At 51.7% G+C, this 24,054-nt stretch overlaps 1 protein-coding gene across 1 annotated transcript in view; it reads right to left on the bottom strand.

Moving 5' to 3' along the window:
- Window positions 1-24,054, bottom strand: part of RANBP3 (RAN binding protein 3) — a 47,497-nt gene that overhangs the window by 9,852 nt on the left and 13,591 nt on the right. Inside the window, exons 3-11 of the mRNA XM_054396035.1 lie at window positions 22,593-22,745; window positions 14,847-14,883; window positions 14,676-14,762; window positions 12,314-12,385; window positions 9,706-9,771; window positions 7,600-7,692; window positions 6,460-6,563; window positions 2,843-2,962; window positions 1,460-1,563 (exon numbers count right to left, since the gene is read on the bottom strand). Coding sequence (XP_054252010.1) covers window positions 1,460-1,563; window positions 2,843-2,962; window positions 6,460-6,563; window positions 7,600-7,692; window positions 9,706-9,771; window positions 12,314-12,385; window positions 14,676-14,762; window positions 14,847-14,883; window positions 22,593-22,745 — 836 coding nt within the window. The remainder of the gene's footprint in view (window positions 1-1,459; window positions 1,564-2,842; window positions 2,963-6,459; window positions 6,564-7,599; window positions 7,693-9,705; window positions 9,772-12,313; window positions 12,386-14,675; window positions 14,763-14,846; window positions 14,884-22,592; window positions 22,746-24,054) is intronic.

Raw genomic sequence — 24,054 nt, 5'->3', positions numbered from 1 at the left:
TCCCTTCAGGCAGACCTTCCCAAGACAGCAACATACAAAGTGAACATGCAGGATGGACACCACTTGGAATTGAGCCTATGTGGAGTGCACACTTCTGGGGGCACTACACAACTGAAGCAGAACCAAAACCACCTTCCAGGTGTGCGAGCAGGGCTGCTGCTTCTGCAAAAGGAGATTCAAAGAGGAAGTATTCAAAGGAAGGAGGTTTTGCCTGCTAAGGGAATTGAATAGCACAGTTCTGAGCTCCAGCTGGGAACTCAGTATGATCCACCAAGGTAATTTACAGCTTCTAAAGTACTGCCACCATGTCACAGAGGGAGGAGTTTTTCTCCTGCCACCCGGTTCTGCCACCTCAGCTGCAAACCAGAGATGCTTGATTTTTGTCAAGGCAAACCCCAAACCAGGCAGCTTTTGGCCATTACCTACCAGGAATAAATCCTCCCAGAATGAGCTCCAGCAAATCATGGCAGTAGATGTCACACAAACATCCATCCCAGGATGTGAAGCCCACAAACCAGAAGCTACTCTCTGCAAAATCCAATTTAAAGGATCTGACAGCATCCCTGGAGAGGCACCCACAGACTCCCTCTTCATGGTGTTCCCCACCTCTCCAGGGCATCATCTTAGAAGCTTAGCATCAGAAGGCGGAAAGGCTGCAGAATTGCCTGGTGCCTCCTTTGAGGTGAACAACAAGGTGCAGAATGCAAGGTTCAGGCAGGCTCACATTGCTGCTCTGCCTGCAGCTGCCTCGTGGCCTCAGATGCCCTGCAGCTCAGGTTCCTACAGCAGCAGAAGTCTCCCTCTGCTCTGCTGCTCTCCCCATGCTTCTCCAGCTCTGACTTGAACCTACAGCTCTGCAGGAAGAAATCCTCTTCTGTTTCCTCCTCTCTGTAACACTCCCTGATTTTTCTGGCCACTGCTGAGCTAACACTTTCACAGGGCCATACCAACCCCTCAGCCTCCAGTGAGTTCAGAATTCTGCAGACACAATTAGCAGTTTTCTCCTGGCTGCCTCACTTCACAACTGCACATACAGCAAATGTCTTCTGATGCTGCTGCCTACTCAGGATCTCTCCCAGTTAGGTCTCTGTTTACTCACACAGGCCCTTTAGCCACATGAAATCCACTCACCACCACCAACACAGCACAGAGCTCTACAGGATGCTACTGGCAGCTCCAACTGATTGCAACCATTCCTGAGAAGACTTTAACAAAGGTGAGACGAGAGCTTTCTGAAGCAGTTCTGGTGAGGATGTGGTCAAGTAAATGCTGTCAAATGCATCTCCCTTGACCAGATGATTGAGGACACCTGAAGAACTGAAGTTTGCCACCTCCTCCTTCAGAAGCCTGGGTTCCCAATGACCCAGTACAAGCTCTGCACCCAGCAAAGAGCAGATTCCCAAACCATTTTGGATCTGAAGTAAGGAAAACTGTCCTGCAGGTCTCCCTGCAGCCTCACCTGGAGCTGATGTACTGTAGGAAATAGTTTGTAGCAGAGGGGAGCTCTGAAGGGGGCAGGCCAGCACTCTGCACGTCGCTGCTGTCGTCGCTCTCGTCTCCTAGCTGCAGGAACAAGCAAATACTGAGAGCTTCACCTGCTGACCGCAGCATTTGCAGTTCATTCCTCCCCAGAGCTCTATCCACAAACACTAAACCAATGGCCCAGTCTCATCTTCTTCTGTCAGGGACCCAGCACAAGCTTGTTTTCAACAGGAGGTACCAACAACCCAGCTCAGCCACTCCCTGCAGAGGCTTGAGCCCAGGCTGTCCTATTTGTCTTTTCTCACTTTTGCTGTGAGCATTTTAACTGAATTCTGACTCAAAAGCTAAGAGAAAACATCACACAGCACTGAGCTTCACAAGTCACCTATGACTGCAGTAGGTCTGTTTATTTCTGGAAGTTTCTCTTGCTACTTAGCAGTTACTATTTGATTTACTACATCTGGAATATCAGTTTTACTTACCTGGCAAAGCCAACCAAGCTGTGCTCACAGAGTTGAATTTTGCATATCATGGAACCACTGAATGGTAGGGGCTGGAAGGGACCTCTGGAGATCACCCAGTCCAACCCCCTGCCAGAGCAGAGGCACCCAGGGCAGCTCACACAGGAACACATCCAGGGAGGTCTGGAAAGGCTCCAGAGAAGGAGACTCCACAACCTCTCTGGGCAGCCTGCTCCAGAGCTCCAGCACCCTCACACCAAAGAATTTTCTGCTCATGTTGAGGTGGAACCTCCTGGGTTCCAGTTTGTATCCATTGCCCCTTGTCCTGTCACAGGACACCACTGAAAAGAGCCTGGCCCAGCCTGGCCTCTTCCTGCCCCCCACCCTGCAGATATTTACAGACATTGATCAGATCTCCTCTCAGCCTTCTCTTCTCCAGACTAAGCAGCCCCAGGGCTCTTAGCCTTTCCCCATCAGAGATGTTCCAGGCCCTTCAGTATCCTGGTAGCCTCCACTGGCCTCTCTCCAGCAGATCCCTGTCCCTCTTGAACTGGAGAGGCCAAAATTGGCCACAATACTCCACATGTGGCCTCATCAGGGAAGCAGAGGGGGAGAAGAACCTCCTTAGCCCTGCTGGTCACACTCTTCCTAATGCAGCCCAAGAAGCCATTGGCCTCCTTGGCCACAAGGGTACATTGCTGTCCCATGCAGAACTTGCTGTCTACCATGGGTGATTTATTGTCCATATATCCATGGAGACTTTACCTCTGCCATGCAGAGACTTCAAAGTACCTCACAAACAGCCTGGGATGCCCATGCCAAGGAATGGTTTGCTCTACTGCTTCCCATCCTCACTTGCAGCCACAGACTGCCAGCCAAGGTAACCAGCAGGAGTTTACCTTCACTCTGTCCCTCAAGTTCTGCCCAAACACGAAAGCTTGCTGCGTGTTCAGCTCTGCCTTCTCACAGCTGTCATCATCTGAAGCACTGCTGGGCTCTCTCTTCTGACATTCTCCTGCCTGCAGAAAAGAAATTGGGAACTTTAGTCTGGGAAAATGAGTTTCTTTAGACAAACCCCCAGGTTATGGCACTCTGAGGCACAGAGCCACTCCCAAGGAGCAGCCAAGCAGACACAAGGCAAATCCTGCCCTACTGCTGCTCAGAGCATCTCGAATGGATCCTAGGATATGAAGGTCAAACCACAGGCTCAGGGAATTGTTTTGGCTGGTAAACACCTCAAGGGTCATCAAGTTCAAGGGGCTCTCTAACAATCATTTGGTCCAAACTGTGCTCAGAGCAGCATCAGCTTCTGAATTATGCAAAGCTGCCTGAGCCCTTAGTGCAGCTGAGTCTGCACACCCCAAGGATGGCAGTGGCAGAGTCTGGTGGCCTGGTTCAGTGTTTGACTGCATTGAAAATGAGAGTTCTGTCCAGGGAAGAGGCATCTATAGCTTCTCTTCTTCCTAATGTCCAATCTACATCTTCCCTGCTCCAGCTACAAACCAATGCCCCTTGTCCTGTCCCCACAGGCCCTTCTCAACAGCCCCTGCCCAGCTCTCCTGGAGCCCCTTCAGGTACTGGAAGGATGCTCTGAGGTCTCCCTGGAGCCTTCTCTTCTCCAGGATGAACAGCCCCAACTCTCCCAGCGTGTCCTTGTAGGAGAGGTTCTCCAGCCCTCTGATTATGTGTCCCTCCCTCATGCAGCACCAGGATCCCCAGGCCCTCTTCTGCACAGCTTTCCAGCCTCACTCTCCAGCCCTTGTGACACAGAGGGTGTCACTCCAGCTGCAGCACTTGCCATTTGCTGACCATCAGCTGGATTCTCTTCACTCATTCCTTCAGCCTGCTGAGATCCCTCTGTCCAACACAGTCATCATTTCCCCTTCCCTCAGTTTCCTGCATCCACAACCTTCACAGGGCTCACTCCACCTTGCCAGAATGTTCCTGTAGACATCAACTAGCACTGACTCCAAATCAGCCCTGAGGGAACACCTGTAGGAACCATCTGCCCATCAGACTTTAACCTACCACCAGCTAGCCCTGAAGCTCATTGGTGCAACCAATTTTCCACCCAACCAGTACAGCTCTCTCCAGTTTGGCCATGGCTCTAGTGGGAGATGTCCCTGGCCATGGCATGGGGATCCTTGAGGTCCCTTCCAACTCTAACAATTCTATGATTCTATGGCAATATGCCAGTAAGGTAAGACCATGACTCTGCTCTAGGAAGGGCAAACCAGGCTCAGAAGCAACAGCAAACCACCACCTATTTGCCTCACAAGCAGCTCCCTGGTACCTCAGATCTGTGCCACAGACCTGCACATCCAGCTCCCAGTGTGGAACTTGTCATTCCCAAGTCCCCATTCACCCTTGTCCAACCTTCTGCAGAGAGCCCCCAGGGTCTGACAAAGCTGCTGCATGAACTTCAGTTACTTACAGCTGTGCTAGAAAGCTTCAGGCAGCTCAAGCTGCCTGCAAGTGTCAACACAACAAAGAACCACCATAGCCCTTGGGAAGTGGCAAATCCTCAGGTATGGAGCTTCAGCCCATTTAACACTTAGCTGTCAGTGAGCCTCAGCATTCAGACCTAGGAGCTCCCTTCCACCAGAAAGCTTCCTCCCAGGTCACTACTTCTGGACTTTCATCAAAGTCAAGAAGACTTTTGGACATTAAAAACATACAGAGAGTCTCCCTATTGGCACAGACTTCATGCTGATCCCTGCAGTGAATTTAATTATTGCTCCCTAATTATGGCAGCAACCTTTCACTGAACCTCACACTGAGCCTCTCACACTGGAAGCCTTTCTGCTTAGACTCTTGGACAGCAAAATGAGCTGAGCCTGGAATCTCCAATAAGCCGCTGCAAGGTCTTGCACCATTGACAATGCTGCTGCTGTTCTCAGTGTGGCATCAAAGGGCAACGTACTGACTAATGAAGCCATCCAAAAAACCAACCTCAAATCCCATACCCCCTTCTCAACCATCATCTCCTCGAACCCCCTAAATCCCCTCCTCAGCCATCATCTCCTCAAACCCCCTCCTCAGTCAGTATCTCCTCAACCCCCAAATCCCCTCCTCAGGCATCCTCTCTGGAAGCCAATGCATTGGTTGCTGCAGGAAGGCAAGGCCTGGCCATGCTTCCCTGCACATACAGGGAGAGAACCACTCCAGCACTTTGCTTTCAGGACACAAAAATCAAAAACTTCTAATGCATGCAGCTGAAGCTTTTCAGTCCATTACCTGCACCCTCCCTCTACCACTTCCTGGAGGGAATTAATTTGCTGGGTTTTTACCCACTGTCAGCTCCTGGCTGAGCCTCTTTCTGTGCAGCACACTCACTTCAGCTGCATGTGTGCCCCCAGCAGCACTCCACACTCCACTGTTAGAAACCAAGAGCCCATCACCCATGGGCAGGGATCACTCTTGGCCAGGCAGTCTGAGCAGGAAGACTGCACACATGCAAAGTGCTCAGCTCCCCCAGCTAAAAGCCAAAGCCTTTTCAGGTGGGAACAAGAACTCAGTAAATGCCTCCTGGTCTCTGGCCTGGCAGAACACCAGATACAGTGACAGTCCCTGGAGGAGAAGACAACTTTTCCCTTCCTCTGACTCACTCCCTGCACACAGAGTGAGAGATGAAGCTGCAGGAGGCAGATACATTTCTTCCTGCAGTCTGATCAGATGGAGAAGCAGCACTTGTGACCATCAGCCACTGAACCACGACACCCAAACTAGAGGAATTCAGTGTCAGCAGTAGAAGGGCATCAGTCAAGCAGCAGTGAGATTTGAGAGCAAGACCAGAAATAGAGCCAGGATCAAAAGGAATCAATGAGAGCACAACTGAGTCATTTTTAAAACACAGAATCCTAGAATGTTTTGGGCTGGAAAGGACCTCAAAGCTCATCCAGCTCCAAGCCCCTGCCATGGGCAGGGGCACCTCCCACCAGCCCAGCTTGCTCAAGGCCTCATCCAGCCTGGCCTTCAACACCTTCAGGCTGGAGGCAGCCACAGCCTCCCTGGGCAACCTGTTCCAGTCTCTCCCCACCCTCACTCTCAACAATTTCTTCCTCATCTCCATTCTCATTCCTCCCTCCTCAAGCTTCAATCCATTCCCTCTCCTCCTATCACTCCAAGCCCTTGTCAAAAGTCCCTCCCCAGCATTCTTTTAGGCCTCTTCAGGCCTTGGAAGGCTGAAGGCCACCTTTATCTCTTGATGAAGATACCAAATGGGTTGAAGCAGAAATAACTGGCATGGGTTTAGGACATACACTGAAACATTTTGTGAGGGAAAAAAAAAACCCACCCTTAACTGGACTCAGTAAATGTTTGTTGCAGTTCTTGAGTTAGTAAAGGTTAATAGAGCAAATATCAGGAAGTATAAAATCTCCTCCTCTATCTGCAGAGGGCTGGCAGTATGGATGGACAGTGGGGCTGGGACTGCTCAGACTGCCTCCTGACACTGAACAGAGACCCTTCAGAGAATGCTGGCAGTTGAGAGTCCTTCCAGCCCTCCTCCACTCACCTTGTCTTCAGAGTCAGCACTTTTCAGTGCTGCATTGCTTAGTGATTCTGAGGTGGCTGCAGAGTCTGGTGGGATATTGACACCATTGGTGCCACTGCTGAGAACTGCAAGAAGGAATGGGAAATGGCATCAGTTCTCTAGGTATTATCTCTAAGTTTCCCACAGCAAACTCTGGGTTATCATCTCCAGAGTTCCCACAGTGTTTTGCAAGAGACATGACAACCACAATTCAAAACTCTTAGGAGGATTAAAATTCCAAATGCAGAAAGTCCCATCAGCAAAATACAGAAATAAATAGAACTAATCACTTAACCTAGACACAGGCTGCAGGGATAACTTCAAGCAACCAGCCCAGTCCACTCTAAAACTGCTCACAGCCCACAGAGCTCCTCTCTGGGCTGACCTGGTGACTTACGCACTGACCTCCCACAGAACATTTGTACTTCAATATTAAGTCCTCTGTAGAGTTCAATCTGTGCTAACAGGCAGGCCAGGAAGTCAAGCTGAAAATGTTTGGTTCTGTGCCAGATCCTGCAGGAGCTGCTCAGCTCAACTGAACACCCCAGGCAGGGGAAGCTGTTTAGGGGAGACAGACATCTTGATGAGTTTCTGTGCTTTAACTTCCAGTTTGCAGCCATGCCTGTTCCTCTGAGCTCTGTCACAGTCCATAAGCACACAGAGTCCACAAGCACACAGAGTCCGTAACATCCATGAATAGAGCTGAGAATTAGAACTGCAGCTCCAAAATGGTCCCCAAGCCTAGAGGCACCTCCCTGTGCTTCAAGCATTTGGCATCACTGTGCAGCTGGCTGAAGCCTCCCACTGCTGTCCAGTGATCAGCACTGGGGTGTTACACCATGGTCAGTGCTGCCACTTGAGAGACTGCTAATCCACACCCTTGAAAGCCTTTGCATTGCAAAACCCAAGCATGGACTACAGCAGAGCCAGAGGCCTGGCAGAGTCTGACACAGCCTGAAGTGCTGCATGTGGAGTCCCTGTGGCACACAGACACTGCACACTGAAAAGAGAAACTCAGAAAAGAGAACAGCAGATGCTGAGCAAAAGCAAACTGCTGCACTGAACAGCTGCTGTGCTCCTGCTCTCCCCTGCAGCACCCTGCAGAGCAGAAGCTTCATTTACCCATCTGTGAGAAGGCTTTGGGCTGGGGGGCCTGTAACACCGCCGGGCGTAGCACACTCCGCTGCTGCTCCTTCGGCTTCTGGCTAGGCAGACCTGCAAGGACAAAGCTGGTTCAAGAGCTAGAAAGCTTTCAAGTTCTAAAAATGCAGCTTCATTTGAGCTCAGCAGCTTCCAACAGAGCATGCAATGGAAAACCAGGCATTTAAAAAGCTTCAGCACATTTTTTCCCCATCCCTTGCTCAGGCTCAAAACAGAATTAGGCCCTGAGAGAGAAGAGAACCTCCCAGCCTTAGAGGAGTCCTTAAGACAAATCTGCCTCAGCCAGGACAGCAAAGAAGGAAGGGGCTGGGACTGACTCAGAAATAAGTCCAAGTGGGAGAGAAATGAACAACCTCCTGGCAATCCTATTTATGCACTGACAGCATTCAACTACAGTCAAAGGCTTTTCTGCTCCTTCCAAGTAAGACATCTCCTGACAGAGGGACACAATTTGTTTCCTTTAATTCTTCATACACCCAAACCTATTTATGGAGTAATCATCCCAGGGGTTCTATCACTGAACTACCTTTTGGTCTCCTCTCCTTAATTCTACTCTTGATTCACAGTCAACTAACTTAAGCTAATAAACTCCTCCCTCCTCCCCCAACAATCTTAACATCAAGCTCAGAAGGTTCAGGCAATCCCAGAAGGTTCCATTTTCTCCACTGAACACAGATGAGCTCTTGATCCAACAAGGTGCTGTGATCCACAAGTTACTGTGAGCACTCAGCTGATCACAGGGCTGAGGGAGCTGGGGGTGTCCAGACTGGAGAAGAGGAGGCTGAGGGAGACCTCATTGCTCTCTACAGCTCCCTGAGAGGAGGCTGCAGGGAGGTGGGGGTTGGGCTCTGCTCCCTAGGATCAGGTGATAGAAGGAGAGGAAATGGCCTGAAATTGTGCCAGGGGAGGGTCTGGTTGGAGAGGAGGAAAAATTTCTTTGCAGCCAGAGTGGTCAGGGATTGGCACAGGCTGCCCAGGGAGGTGGGTGGAGTCCCCATCCCTGGAGGTGTTCCAGAACCATGTGGCCATGGTTTGGTGGCCATGGCAGTGTTGGACTCAATCCTAGAGGTCCAAACATCCCTGGCAGTTCAAAATCATCTTCTTGTGGTTTTATGTTTACTGCTCTTGCTGCAAACGAAACAAAGGCTTCTTGCTCTCTCTCTAAAACCCAACCAACAAACCCAAATCACAACCTCCATGACCAAACACTGTGTGCTGGGTTTATCCTCAGCCTTCTAAGGAGCTGGAATTAATTGGGAGACATTAAGGTCTCCCCCATTCTGGCCAGGTCTGCATCAGCAAGCAGGGAAAGGGCAGTGAGCAAGGTAAGACTTTGCTGTAGACTGGGCCCAGGCTGAGCTCCCCTGGACTGCTGGCTCCTGTTCAGCGCCCTCCTGGAGCACTCCCTTTGCTCTGCTTTGCTAGCAAAGGAACTGAGTCCTTGTAGCCCAGGATTTAAGAACTCAAAGCAGAGAGAGCTGAGAGAGACACTTAAGCAATGTCTGCCTGACCCAAGCTGAGATCTGAGGTGCCTGCACACATCACACAGAGGGTAAGGGCTCAGCACTCTGGGGAATAAGGGATTTCTTCTGCATCATCACAGGCATGGCCACCTGCCAGCTCCATCTGAGAAACTCCTCAATAAGTGATAGAATGGGTTGGGAGAGACCTTAAAGATTGCCCAGTTTCAACCCCCTCCCACCAGCCCAGGTTGCTCAAGGCCTCATCCAGCCTGGCCTTGAACACCTCCAGGGAGAGGGAGCCACAACCTCCCTGGGCAACCTGTTCCAGTGTCTCTCCTCTCCACTCTCACTCTCCCCTCTCCCAGCTCAAAGCCACTGCCCCTCAAAAGTCAAAAGTCCCTCCCCAGCTCTCCTGGAGCTCCTTCAGGTACTGGAAGGCTGCTGTGAGGTCTCTCTGGAGCCTTCTCTTCTCCAGGCTGAACAGCCCCAACCCTCCCAGGCTGTCCCCACAGGGGAGGTTCTCCAGCCCTCTGGTCATCTTTGTGGCCTCCCCTGGACCCTCTGCAGCATCTCTCTGTCCTCCAGCTGCTTGCTTTGTGCTCACCTGCACTGGGGGCCTGCCCATGGATAAGGATCGGTGGCTTCAGCCGGAATCCGCTGCTCTTCTCCTCTAGGAGCAAAATGCAGAATGAGGAGCAGACAGCTGCAGCACCTCACACACAGCCAGCAGCAGCTCCTCACTGCCCACAGGGTAACCACACAGAGATTGTATAAATACCCAAAGTCCTAAGATGGCCAAAGAACAAATCCCATCTCTTCCAAAAGCAGCCTGAGTGCTCACACATCAGAGCAGCCACCCAAAGACACAAACACAGCTTGGGGCAAGGGAGTTCAAAAAAAGCACTTAAAAAAATAAAATAACAGTAAAAAAATTAAAAACATTAAAAAAAATTAAACTAAAATGAAAGATAAAAAAATAAAATACAAAATTAAAAAAGACATTGAAAATAAATTTTTAAAATTATTAAAACTAAATAAAATTAATAAAAATAAAAAGGAAAAATTAAAAATAAAAATATTAAAAATAAATAATAAAATAGACATTAACATTTGCATAAACAATAATAAGAAAAATAAATTAAAATTTTAAATAATCAACAATAATAAAAATAAATTAATTGTTAAAATAAAAGAATAAAATAAAAACATATAAGTAAAAAGAATATTAAGATAATTGAAACTAAAATAAAACAATAAAATCCAAAGTTTTTTTTTCAGGGGAACCACAAACCAGAGCATTCTGAGAAAGGAGATGGAGTCCTTCTGTGAAGGACTTAGGCAGAGGCTGAATGGAGGTCAGAGGGTTTGAGTGGGGATGAGCTGAGCAAAGGGCATTCAGAGGGTGACTGATCATGGCAGATGCTAACAAGCACTCAGCTGCTAATTACCATAAATGAAGTTAACCTTAATTGCTCAATCCCAGCTCCTGGACATTCTATTAGCTTTTAGTTTGTACTTTGATAGTATGAAGGTAAAAATATCCCTCACTCCAGGTAAGGCTTTTAGATAAAATACCAAAATGTCCAGAAAATATCCATAGGCCAAGGGGCAGTGGATGGAAACTGCAGCACAGGAGGTTCCACCGCAACAGGAGGAGGAACTTCTGCACTGTGAGGGTCATGGAGCCCTGGAGCAGGCTGCCCAGAGAGGTTGTGGAGTCTCCTTCTCTGGATTCCAGCCCTGTCTGGATGTGTTCCTGTGGTACCTGTGCTGGATCCTGTGGTCCTGCTCTGGCAGGGGGTTGGACTTGATGACCTTCAAAGGTCCCTTCCAACCCCTAACATCTGTGATAGATCACAGCTCTGACAGAATGAGCTCTTCAGAACCCACAAGGTGCAGCTGTCAGATGCTGCCTTTTGGGGGCTCAGTGGCTGAGCTCAGAAGACAACAGCTCAGCACCTCCCCATCCTACTGCACGGAGCTTTCCTCATGCCACTGAAGTGTAATCATCATGGGATGGGATGGGTTGGGTTGGAAGGGACCTTCAGGATCATCCAGTTCCAACCCTCTGCCATGGGCAGGGACACCTCCCACCAGCCCAGCTTGCTCAAGGCCTCATCCAGCCTGGCCTTGAACACCTCCAGGGAGGGGACAGCCACAACCTCCCTGGGCAACCTGTGCCAGTCTCTCCCCACCCTCACTCTCAACAATTTCTTCCTCATCTCCACTCTCAATCTCCCCTCTCCCAGCTCAAAGCCCTCTTCCCTCATCCTGGTACTCCCAGCCCTTGTCCAAAGTCCCTCCCCAGCTCTCCTGGAACCCCTTCAGGTACTGGAAGGTTGTTCTAAGGTCTCCTTGGAGCCTTCTTCTCTCCAGGCTGAACAGCCCCAACTCTCCCAGCCACTCCCCAGAGGTTCTCCAACCAAACTGTAGGATCAACACCACAAGTGGTCCTGCCAGCACAGGGCTCTCACTCACAGGCCATGGCTGAATCCCAGAATCATAGAGTTGTTAGGGTTGGAAGGGACCTCAAGGATCATCTAGTTCCAACCCCTGTGCCATGATCAGAGATTTGGGTTAATTTGATTTTCAGCATCAAAAAGCCAGCCTCCAGAGCAGGCACCTGCAAGCTTTCCTTGAGATCAAGAGCTGGGCATAGAGTTTTGTTGCTGTCTTACCACCACTCCCAAAGCATTTAAGAATTTGGAGGTTTGTTATTTTAATCACCTCTAGCAAGCAGGAAATCAAGCAATGAAGTGAGCAAGAGAGCAGCTGGGAGATCAGAGCCCTGCCCACTTCCACCAGCTGAGATCAGAGCCCTGCCCACTTCCACCAGCTGAGATCAGAGCCCTGCCCACTTCCACCAGCTGAGATCAGAGCCCTGCCCACTTCCACCAGCTGAGATCAGAGCCCTGCCCACTTCCACCAGCTGAGATCAGAGCCCTGCCCACTTCCACCAGCTGAGATCAGAGCCCTGCCCACTTCCACCAGCTGAGATCAGAGCCCTGCCCACTTCCACCAGCTGAGATCAGAGCCATGCCCACTTCCACCAGCTGAGATCAGAGCCATGCCCACTTCCACCAGCTGAGATCATAGCCATCCCAACTTCCATCCTCCCAGCCAGGGCTTCACTTCTGGAGTATCAGAGTGCTTTGGACCACACCAGCCTGAGAGGAGTTGCTGAGAAGCAGCAGAGAAGGGAGGAAGCTCACCTGGCTCTGAGTCAGAGTTGCCTGCAGAGGGTTCACAGAAGCTGGAGGGCATGAAGACGTTGTTCTTGGTTACTGCAGGCAAGGAAGAACAGAGCTGGGTTATTGCTAATGACAAACTCTGCTCCTGGACATCCTGAGGCTGCAAAGTGAAAGATTTGTTTTTCCAGTCGTTTGTTTTGCTTCTTTCAGATTTTCTTTCTTCTGAACTAAACCTGTCACAGCCACAGATGTGCACAGGTGACTGCTCAGAAAAGCCCCTTGGTGTCTCCTGAACCAGGGGAATCCTAGAATGGCTCAGGTTGGAAGGGACCTCAGAGACCATCTACAGCAACTCCAATGCCACTCCCATGCAACTCCCATGCAACCTCTCAACCAGACTCAGCTGCTCAAGGCCTCATCCAGCCTGTCCTTGAACACCTCCAGGGAGGAGGCAGCCACAGCCTCCCTGGGCAGCCTGTGCCAGAGTCTCACCACCCTGGTACCGAAGAATGAGTTGAAGGGTTAGGAGGGCATTGTATGAGGAGAGACTGAGGGAGCTGGGGATGTTCAGTGTGGAGGAGACTGAGGGAGACCTCATTGCTCTCTCCAGCTCCCTGAGGGGAGGCTGCAGTGAGGTGGGGGTTGGACTCTGCTCCCTAGGATCAGGTGATAGGAGAAGAAATGGCCTGGAATTGTGCCAGGGGAGGGTCAGGTTGGAGAGGAGGAAAAATTTCTTTGTTGCCAGAGTGCTCAGATATTGGAAGAGGCTGCCCAGGGAGGTGATGGAGTCCCCATTCCTGGAGGTGTTCAAGAAGCTGTAGATGTGGTGCTTCAGGACATGGTTTAGTGGTCATGGTAGTTGGGTTACAGTTGGACTCCATGAGCCTAAAAAGTCTTTTCCACCTTTAATGATTCTATGATACCAGAACCCCCCTAAGCTGCTCACCAGGAAGGTCAGATCTGAGGAAGCTGAGATTCTTCCCCTGCCCAGCACTAGCAGCATGAACTGAGAACACTGGGCCCATAAAATACATTCTGCATCCCATGGTCACCACTGCCTTACAATTCCAAGCAGTACAGCCAGGTTCTCACTGCTCAGTCACCCTGCCCAAGTATTCTCATTTCCAGTTTCTTTTTATTTCAACCAAAATGATGGAAACAGAGTTGTGACATCTCCAAATGTGCCCCAAGCACTGACAATTGAACTAAAAGAATTCTTAAAGCCAAAAGCTTCATCCTGGCTGTGAGGAGAGAAGGCCCCAGGTTCAGAGACTGCTGCTGTTGCAAACACTTCTTTTCCTACCCCTGATCCCCTCAGCAGTTGTTGCCTTGGCAAACACAAGAGGCTGAGCATGGCCAGGGGAGAGCCCAGCTGACCACTACTGAATCCTCCCCACTTTAAAAGGAGAGAAAAGGGAAGGACCAGAACAACTTTAGCACAACCAGAGACTGGGAAGAGGTAAAGTTGGTACCAACCAACCTGCTCACACCAAATCCAAAAGATTTCTTGTAAATTCCTCACTTCAATAGTGTAAGATGGAACACAAACTACAAATACAGCTAAAGTTACAGACTGGAGATGTTTTAAAATCATATCCATCAGCTCAGAGTCACAGAACGCATGGGGTGGGAAGGAACCCTCCAAGGGCACCTTGTGCAACCCCCCTGCAGGCAGCAGGGACAGCTCCAACCAGAGCAGGCTGCCCAGGGCCACAGCAAGGTTGACCTTGAATGCCTCCAGGGATAGGACCTCAACCACCTCCCTGGGCAACCTGTTCCAGTGTCTCCTCACCCTCACTCTGCAGAACTTTCTCCTGATGTCCAGTTTACACCTGCCCTGCTCCAGGTTCAAACCATTGCCCCTTGGCCTTTCCCCACAGCCCCTTCTGAACAGTCCCTCCCCAGCCTGCCTGCAGATACTGAAATGCAGATCCTTTGTTTCTATAGAATCATCCTTACAGCCCCTTCTGACCAGTCCCTCCCCAGCTCTCCTGGAACCCCTTCAGGTACTGAAAGGCTGCTCTAAGATCTCCCTGGAGCCTTCTCTTCTCCAGGCTGAACAGCCCCAACTCACTCAGCCTGTCCCCACAGAAGAGGTTCTCCAGCCCTCTGCTCATCTTTGTGGTCTCCTCTGAGAGACCCTCTCCAGCAGTTCCATGTCTCTCTTGTGTTGGGGGTCCCAGAGCTGGCCCCAGCACTGCAGGAGAGGTCTCACCTCTGGGCATCACTGTATCTGCTCACAGCCCACAGAAGCAGCCCAGGCATGGGGCTGGGTGGTCTCAACCGAAAAGTCAGCAGACAGCAGCCTGCTGACACGACTGGAGAAGCAAAAAGGGTAGGAAGAAAACTCAGCTTTCATCTCTAACAGCACAGCAAGGTTTACCTGACTGGGAAGGAGGGAATTGGGTGAGGGATGAGGTTCTCTCCCGTTTCACAGGTGGGCAGTAGCTGCCATCCTCTCGATCAGATTCTGCAGGAAAGAGCAATTAGGGAGTCAGCAGCAAATCCTGCAGACAGGGCCTGAGGGGGCTCAGCCTTAACTCCAGTCTCTTACCATCTCCATCTTCTGGACTCGACCCATCTGCTGATCTCTGAAATCAGAGGACAGGGACAAAACAGAAATCAGTCTCTCAGGATACATCCAAATGCTCTGCTCACAGCCTGGGGGTTGCTCTGTGCTGTCACTGAGGCACACCCAAGGCAAAGCTCTGCTGATGACTTCTGTCAGGCAGATGGAGCCTCACCCACACACTGCTCAGGAACATCAATTCAAGAGAGTCATTTACAGTGAGGGACCTGAACATTCCTTCCCCAAGCACCAGCAGCCTCAGAGGCTGGGACAGTTCCTGCAGCTGCATTTACTGTGTTTGGAGAAGGAAAGGACTATGAGGTACCCTCACCTGGGAGCTCATCCTTGAACTTCCCTTGAACTGCTGTCAGCTCCCTCACCAAAAGGGCAGCACTGCAGGAATGCCTTTCAGAGCATGCTCTAGAAAGCAGGACTAAGCCAGTTTGGCAGGGATCAGGGCAGAGTCTCCTGGCATCTTCTGCAGGACCAGGAACAAGCCAGGAAGCACCACAGGCTACCAAGTCTCACAATATTCAACAAGTCTTTACCAAAGGTTTCACATCTCCCCTGAGGATTTGTAGGTCTCTCCCCTCCCACCTGCTCTGCCAGTTGCTCAGCTGATGCATTTCCCTTGCTCCTGCAAAACCAGGCCCTGGTGGATTCCTTTCACTGTGCCAGGGCAGCATCAGCACCTTCACCTCATCACAAAACCTCCTACCACACCATAGTCCAACACCACCCTCTCACCCTACCTACTCCTGCCCCAGGACACCCAGAGGGACTCATTGCCTTCACAGCCTCACTGCAGAGCTTGGCTGGCTGGGGGAGCTCATGGGGAGAGCCTCACTGCAGCCCCAGAGCTCATCCTGCCCCACAGCAACCAGCTACAGACAACAGGCAGGACACCAGGATCAGGCAACACACAAGAGGACCGCACAGGGCTCTCAATGACAGACCTTGGGGAGGAGAAAGGGAAAGGGTACAAAGGTTTCTATTGAACACTGTAGAGATTTAGTGTAGCTGGGCCTGGCCTGTCAGCACAGCACCCAGTGCTGAGCACCCAACATTTCCAGTAAGGGGCTGCTGGTTTGGTTGACATGAGGGAAAGCACAGTGACCTCCCTAGCATCCTGGTCAAGCACTTGAGAACCCTTCAGCACAGCAGTGAAAAGCTACTGACACCCCACACATCAGCCCCATTACATCCACTCTGCTCCTGATGATCTCCTCTTGCACAACTGCTGAAGCACTCCACAGTGCTGGGCCATGACCTTACCCAGCACCTCCCTTGCCAACACAGAGTAGTTACCCAAAAGACAAGGCTCAAGTGGAAAACCATGATGCCATCTGCTTCAGCTACCAGTGTCTGAAGTCAGAGAGAAGAATAAAAAAAAAAAAAAAATCTATTTTGCACAGCAAGTATTGGCACAGTTTGTTTAAATTCTTAGCAAAACTCCTGGAAGCAGAAGAAAACCATTTGGTCAAAAATTGCATCAAAGGAACTGTAGATCTTGATGTGCAAAATACCCCAAAGCTAAACTAAAAACTAATCAAAAGGTTTTCCCTGAACCTCTAAAAAATCTTCTCCCTAGTCTCGGGTAATAGAAGGGGAGGAAACGGCCTGAAATTGTGCCAGGGGAGGGTTAGGTTGGAGAGGAGGAAAAATTTCTTTGCAGCCAGAGTGGTCAGGGATCGGCACAGGCTGCCCAGGGAGGTGGTGGAGTGCCCATCCCTGGAGGTGTTCCAGAACCATGTGGCCATGGCACCTGGGGCCATGGTTTGGTGGCCATGGCAGTGTTGGACTCAATCCTAGAGGTCTTTTCCCACCAAAACAACTCTGTGATTCTATCACTTCAGTCTGTGCTGGATCCTCCACGCTCACATGACAGACACAAAAAGTCAAACCTTCAGATGGCCCCAGCCCTGCCCTGCACTCACTGGGGCAAGCACAACTGAAGACTCTTTGGTGGGCAAGGAGCAGCAGCACCCAAATCCAACCCCATAACCTGCTGAGGACAAAGCAAAGACAGGTGTCTGCTCTCAACTATTTCCATGTCTCCTCATCCAAGAGCTTCTGGAAACTGAAGCTAAGCAAGAGCCCTGAGCTGTGCACAGCTGGGGCTGCCATGCCATGCCAAGCCCAGCCCATGCAGATGTTGCACAGCAGCACCCCCAGCTCCCTCTCAAGTGTCTGGTGTCCTACACAGGCACTGAATCTCTGATCACTGCTGTGCTCCCTCCAGCCTCACCTTCATGCCCTGCTTCCACTGCCAGCCCCTGAGCCAGCCCTTGTCAAGAACTCTAACCAGAAAGAACTGCAGCAGAGGTAAACCTTTCCCAGACTCAGGAATTTCAAGGCCAGGGGAAAGGAACAGTCGTAAGCCCCAAGGCTGATGCCCACCAGAGGGAGGCCCAAGAGCCCTGTGGAAAAAGACTTGGGGGTGCTGATGGACAAGAAGCTGGACAGGAGCAGGCAGTGTGAGCCTGCAGCACAGAAGGCCAGCAGTAGCCTGGGCTGCATCCAAAACAGCATTGCCAGCAGGTCCAGAGAGGTGATTCTGCCTTTTTGCTCTGCTAAGACCTCACCTGGAGTACTACATCCAGCTCTGGAGCCCTCAATGCAGGAAGGACCTGGACCTGATGGAGAAGGTCCAGAGGAGACCATAGAAATTATCAGGGGTTGGAGCACCTCTGCCATGGGGACAGGCTGAGGGAGCTGGGGATATTCAACCTGGAGAAGAAAAGGCTCCAGGGAGACCTTAGAACAACCTTCCAGTACCTGAAGGGGCTTACAAGAAGGCTGCAGAGAGACTGTCCCCAAAGGCCTGCAGGGACAGGACCAGGGGCAATGGCTTCAGACTAGAGCAGAGCAGATTGAGATTGGATGTGAGGAACAAGTTCTGCACCAGGAGGCTGCTGGAACACTGCAACAGGTTGCCCAGGGAGGTGGTTGGGATCCCATCCCTGGAGATATTCAAGGTGAGGCTGGAGAGGGCTCTGAGCAACCTGATCTAGTGGAGGATGTCCCTGCTGAGTGCAGGGGGTTGGACTGGATGAGCTTTGGAGCTCCCTTCCAACCCAAACCATTCTTTGACTCCATGATTCTCTGATTTATGGCTAACTCAGCACTGAGCACTGAAGCTGCCCAGGTTCAATTTTCTGGTTACAGATGAAAGAGGCCAGGCCAGCACTGGCATGGCAGGGCCAGCACCGGTGCAACATGGCCAGTACCCGGCACGGCAGGGCCAGCACCCGGCACGGCAGGGCCAGCACCGGGAGCTGGAGCTGGGCTTTGCTGCTGCTGTTCTCCGGAGGCAGCCCCAGCAGCCTGTCCTTGCTTGTATTTACAAACTTGCTGTCAACGTTCACTCACCTTCAGTGGACACCCACTGGAGCCCCTCACCCTTGGATCCATCTCCTGCTTTACACTGCACTGACTTTCACCAATGACCACCTCCCTCTGCCAGACCCTGAAAAACAGTCCTGAATCCTTCATTGTTTGAAGAAAGGCTTCCAGGAAGACAAAACTGCAATCACATGAACTAACAAAGCTGATTTCCCCCAGACCCTGCTGGGATCACCAACAATGTGCAAGAGGCAGCAGGGACAATCCAGTGCCCGAGGCTGTGAGATGTTTTCTCTCCTCTCCCCTCTGCCTCTCATCAGAAGAATCCAGAGCCAAGGTCTCCGCATTTCTCAGCATCTCTGCACAGCCCTGACAGCACTGAAGGGGAGCTGGGGACAGTGGTGGCACAGATCCAAGCTCATCTTCTCCTGAAGCCACCCTTCCCAGGGAGACACTGCTGCAGCCAGTGGTGCTCACCCGTGTTGGTTACCTGGGAGAAGCTGGGGGGGACAGGCCAGAAGCTGGGGTGATACATGCCTGAGAACAGCTGCAGATCACACCTAGTGACCAGCTGCACCACAGCCTTTCCAGCTCAGGCCTCTGTCCTCCTTCAGCCCACACTCTGCAGCCATACATCCACACAAGTGTTCAGCAGCAGAAAGGGAAGTGAGGACCAGCTCCTGCTGTAAGGAGCCACTAAGATGACTCAGCTCCCTGCAGGGGGGTTGGAGTGAGAAGGGGGCAGCCTCTGCTCCTTGATGACGAGTGACAGGACCAGAGGAAATGATTCCAAGCTGCACCGGGGTAGGTTCAGGCTGGATCTCAGGAAATTTCTTCACTGGGTTCTCAGACATTGGAAGAGGCTGCCCAGGGCAGTGCTGCAGTGACCATCCCTGGAGGTCTTCCAGGATCCTGCGGATCTGGTGCTTAGGGTCATGGTTTGGTGTTGACCTTGCAGCACAGGATCAGAGGTTGGACTAGGTGAGACTGGAGGCCTCTTCCAACCAAATATATTCTATGATTCTGTGAACTTCTCTCTATTCAGTTCTTGGAAATTAGAAGCTGAAGAGACACTTATAGCAGTAACAACAAAGCCTAACCCATAGATTACTCCTGGTGCAAGAGCAGGAGACACCTTCCACTTACTCCCTCCTCCTCTACTTTCAGAAATACAGCTACAGGAAGTTAAATTATTTCTGACTAGAGCCTCCTACAATCCTGACAGCTCCTAATTAATCAAATCACCTTAAAGACTACAACTGCTTTGTAAAAGTGGGGGAGAGTGGCTCGAAACTGCCTGGTGGAAAAGGACCTGGGGGCGCTGGTTGACAGCAGCTGAAGATGAGCCAGGGTGAGCTCAGGTGGCCAGAAGGCTACCAACATCCTGGCCTGGAACAGCAGTGGTGTGGGCAGCAGGAGCAGGGCAGGAGGCATGGGTGAGGCTGCACCTTGAATCATGTGTTCAGTTTTGTGCCCTCGATCCAAGAAGGATATTGAGAAGCTGGAGCAGGTCCAGAGAAGAGCAACAAAGCTGGGGAAGGGTCTGGGGAACAGGGCTGGGGAGGAGCAGCTGAGGGAGCTGGGGGTGTTTGGTGTGGAGAAGAGGAGGCTGAGGGAGACCTCATTGCTCTCTACAGCTCCCTGAGAGGAGGCTGGAGCCAGGTGGGGGTTGAGCTCTGCTCCCTACGATCAGGGGGAAGAGGAACTGGCCTGAAATTGTGCCAGGGGAGGGTCTGGTTGGAGAGGAGGAAAAATTTCTTTGCAGCCAGAGTGGTCAGGGATCGACACAGGCTGCCCAGGGAGGTGGTGGAGTGCCTATCCCTGGAGGTGTTCCAGACCCCTGTGGCCATGGCACTTGGGGCCATGGGTTGGAGGCCATGGTGGGGCTGGCTCAATGGTTGGACTCAATCTTGAAGGTCTTTTCCAACCTCAGTGACTCACTCTGACACCTGAGCACACTCATGTTTCATTGTCACTGATACCTTTGGAAAGGACCTCAATCTTCACTTGCAAGTCTACAACTCAAGCTCAACACCCCATGGCTATCACTCCAGAGGAACACTTCTTTCTCCCCTGCACACTTCAGGAGCCCTCCTGCTTTCTGCCCAGAGAGGTGGTGGAGTGCCCATCCCTGGAGGTGTTCCAGAACCCTGTGGCCATGGCACTTGGGGCCATGGGTTGGTGGCCATGGTGGGGTTGGGTTGGTGTTGGACTGGATGATCTCAAGAGAGCTTTTCCAACCCAAACAGTTCTAAGACTGTTTCTGCACATATCAGCATTGCTGAATTGCCAGGGCTGCTGCTTAAAAGCTGGCCCAGAACCTCTTGAACAGGAGTCCTGCTGGCACATCAGCTGCCTTGGGCTAGACAGCTCAAAGTCTAAACTTTCCCTCTGGTTACTCCACGTTCAGGTCTTAGCAACAGCATCTGCCTTCTCAGCTGGAGTTTAAAATAGTAACCCTTGAGAACTTTAACCTTTAAAACCCCAACAACCCATGGACAGAAAGCAGCAGGTCACCAAGCAGTGAACAGGACACCAAGAGGTGCTTCACCTACAGCTGTTTTGTACCTCCTCAACACAATCCATCCCATGCTGGCTTTACTTGAAATGGTTCATTCTTGGACAGACCCCACCTGTGCCAGGACAGGGCACAGGAACTGCCTGGAGCAGCCTCAACAGGCAAAGATCTGTCAGAGTAACTGCCCTGAACGAGGTCACAATGAGTGACACTCAGCTGCACCAAGGACCAGAATGCTGAGGGACAGCCCTACAGCCCCTCAGCAAGGCTGCAGGGCAGCACTCATCTCATCCTCCACAAAGTGTTCTGCTGCACCACCAGCAGAATCCTGGAATGGCTCAGGCTGGAAAGGACCTCAGAGATCATCTCCTCCAACCTCCCTGCCATGGGGGCAGGGACACCTTCCAACTAGATCACGTTGCCCAAGGCCTCAGTTCCAGTCTAACCCTGCTCTGCCTCAGCTTCAAACTATTCCCCCTTGGCCTATCTCTAGACACAGGCTGGGAAGTGATCTGCTGGAGAGCAGCCCCGTGGAGAAGGACCTGTGAGTCCTGGTGGACAAGAAGGTCTCCATGGGACAGCAATGTGCCCTTGGGGCCCGGAGGGCCAATGGGATCCTGGGCTGCATTCAGAGGAGTTTGTCCAGCAGATCCAGGGAGGTTCTCCTCCCCCTCTGCTCTGCCCTGGTGAAGCCACACCTGGAATATTGCCTCCAGTTCAGGGTGCCACAGTTCAGAAGGGACAGGGATCTGCTGGAGAGAGTCCAGGGGAGGGCTCCAAGGATGCTGAAGGGCCTGGAGCAGTGCCTAGGGAGGAGAGGCTGAGAGCCCTGGGGGGTGGTTAGACTGGAGAGGAGAAGACACAGAGGGGATCTGATCAACGTCTGTAAATGTCTGAGGGCTGGGGGTCAGGAAGGAAGGGACAGGGACAGGCTCTGCTCACTTGTGCCCTGGGATAGGACAAGGGGCAAGGGATGAAACTACTGCACAGGAGGTTCCACCTCAACAGGAGGAAGAACTTCTTTACTGTGAGGGTCCTAGAGCCCTGGAGCAGGCTGCCCAGAGAGATTGTGGAGTCTCCTTCTCTGGAGCCTTTCCAGACCCATCTGGATGTGTTCCTGTGCTGGATTCTATGGTGCTGCTCTGGCAGAGGGATTGGACTTGATGACCTAAGAAGGTCCCTTCCAACCCCTAACATCTGTGATCATGAAAAGTCTCCCTGCAGCCTTCCTGCAGCCCCCTTCAGGTACTGGAAGACTGCTCCAAGGTCCCTCTGGAGTCTTCTATTCCCCAGGCTGAACAACCCCAGCTCCTCAGCCTCACAGCAGAGGTCTGAAGTTAACAGCTCTGGAAAAATCAAGGTACTGATTTTTTCCCCAAGTATCTAAATTAAAACATTCTCCTTTAGCACCTTTCTTGCTGTTCTGATGTGGCCAAGCACAGCACAGGCTGCCACAGCAAGCTCCTGTTTGCCTCCAGAGCAAACACAGCAGCCTGGCTGCAGGCTCTGTCACCCTGCAGCACTGTCCCTCCGGGGGCACAAGGACCCTCCCCTGGCTGTCTGAAGCAATGCCCTCAGCTGCACCCCTGTCCCTGGTGGAGAGGAGCTCTGCTCCTCAGCAGACACAGAGCTTACACTCCATAGTTTGAAGCTCATCTCTGATGTGTTTTCTTTAATCACACCCAGCAGGGAGTCCCAAATTTCATTTGTACTAATTGAAAAAATGGCTTTGAGGGGACTGATGCTGGAGATCACAGAACCAGACAGGTACTGAGCTGCACCACCTCCAGCTAACAGCAACATCTCTGGTGGAAAGGGCTTTTTCCTTTCATCCCCTCAACAGAAGGACTTGAGAGGTCCACACTTACCCCTGCCAGTTCTTGTTGAACAGGAGCAAGCTGGGCTTCAAAGGCAGGACTCTTGGTAGCACTGACTGAGACAACAGCAGCTGATGCTGTGTAACCCAGACCATGGTGGAGGTCCTCACCTGAATCCAACAAAGCTTTTTGCTCTGCAGGGGACTGGGAGCAGAAAAGACAAAGTCCCTTCAGTGCCAGGCTGTGTCAGGAGAGAGCAATTGTCCTACTGAGAGGATGTGCCAGCCCCTCTTTACAGAGCCACAGGATGGTGGGGGCTAGAGGGGACCTCTGGAGATCACTGAGTCCAACCCCCCTGCCAGAGCAGGATCACCCAGGGCAGCTCACACAGGAACACATCCAGGTGAGGCTTGAAAGTCTCCAGAGAAGGAGACTCCATAACCTCTCTGGGCAGCCTGGTCCAAGGCTCTGCTATCCTCACAGTACAGAAGTTTCTCCTCACATTTAGATGAAACTTCCTCTGTTCAACTTTATGCCCATTGCCTCTTGCCCTGTCACTGGGGACCACTGAGAAGAGTCTGGCCCCATCCTCCTGCCACCCACCCTTAGATATCTGTAAGCATTGATCAGAGTCCCCTCAGCCTCCTCCTCTCCAGGCTAACCAGCCTCAGCTCTCAGCCTCTCCTTACATGAGAGCTGTTCCAGTCCCCTCAGCATCTCAGTGGCCCAGCACTGGACTCTCCCCAGTAGCTCTTTGTCCTTCTTGAGCTGGGGTGCCCAGACCTAGACACAGACATTTCCATCCTGCTCTTTTCATGGTGTGGGACACCAGTGAGCCACACACAGAGCAGGCAGCAGAGCTGCTGAGTGACCTGGCAGGGGGGACCCCACACACAAAGCTGCAGCAAAGGCTCTTTCCTGAAAGCCAGCTACAAATGTGGGCAACCCCAGCAGGGCACCTGGCCAGCCATGGGGCTTGGGGGATTTAGCTTCTTCTCTCAGGGCCTAAAGGACAGCTCCTTGCTTTTACCCCCTGACTCAGCCATGACTAAGCAGTTCAGGTAAATACTGAAGATGGGACCAGGCTCTTTTCATGGGTGACAGGACAAGGGACACTGGATGCCAATGGGAACACACAAGTTCTGCCTCAATACGAGGAAAGGAATTCTTTGGTGTGAGGGTGCTGGAGGCTTGGAGCAGGCTGCCCAGAGAGGTTTTGGAGTCCCTTTCTCTGGAGACTTTCAAGACCAACCTGGATGTGTTCCTGTGTGAGCTGCCCTGCGTGAGCCTGCTCTGGCAGGGGGGTTGGGCTGGGTCTTCAGAGGTCCCTTCCAAGCCCTACCATTCTGTGTTTCTGTGACCTGGCCCTCACTGCTGCTTCAGACCCTGAGGGAGGTAGGACTGATGATAAGATTCTCCCCAGGAGTTCACTCCTCTGACCTTCACACAAGGCACAATCCTCTCACCCTCACCATGGAGGAGCTGAAAGCAGCACCCCTGAGTTCACCTGCCA

Source organism: Indicator indicator, chromosome 36 (assembly GCF_027791375.1).
Source record: "Indicator indicator isolate 239-I01 chromosome 36, UM_Iind_1.1, whole genome shotgun sequence".
Classification (NCBI taxonomy): Eukaryota; Metazoa; Chordata; class Aves; order Piciformes; family Indicatoridae; genus Indicator; species Indicator indicator.
This window is presented reverse-complemented; position numbering and strand designations above follow the sequence as displayed.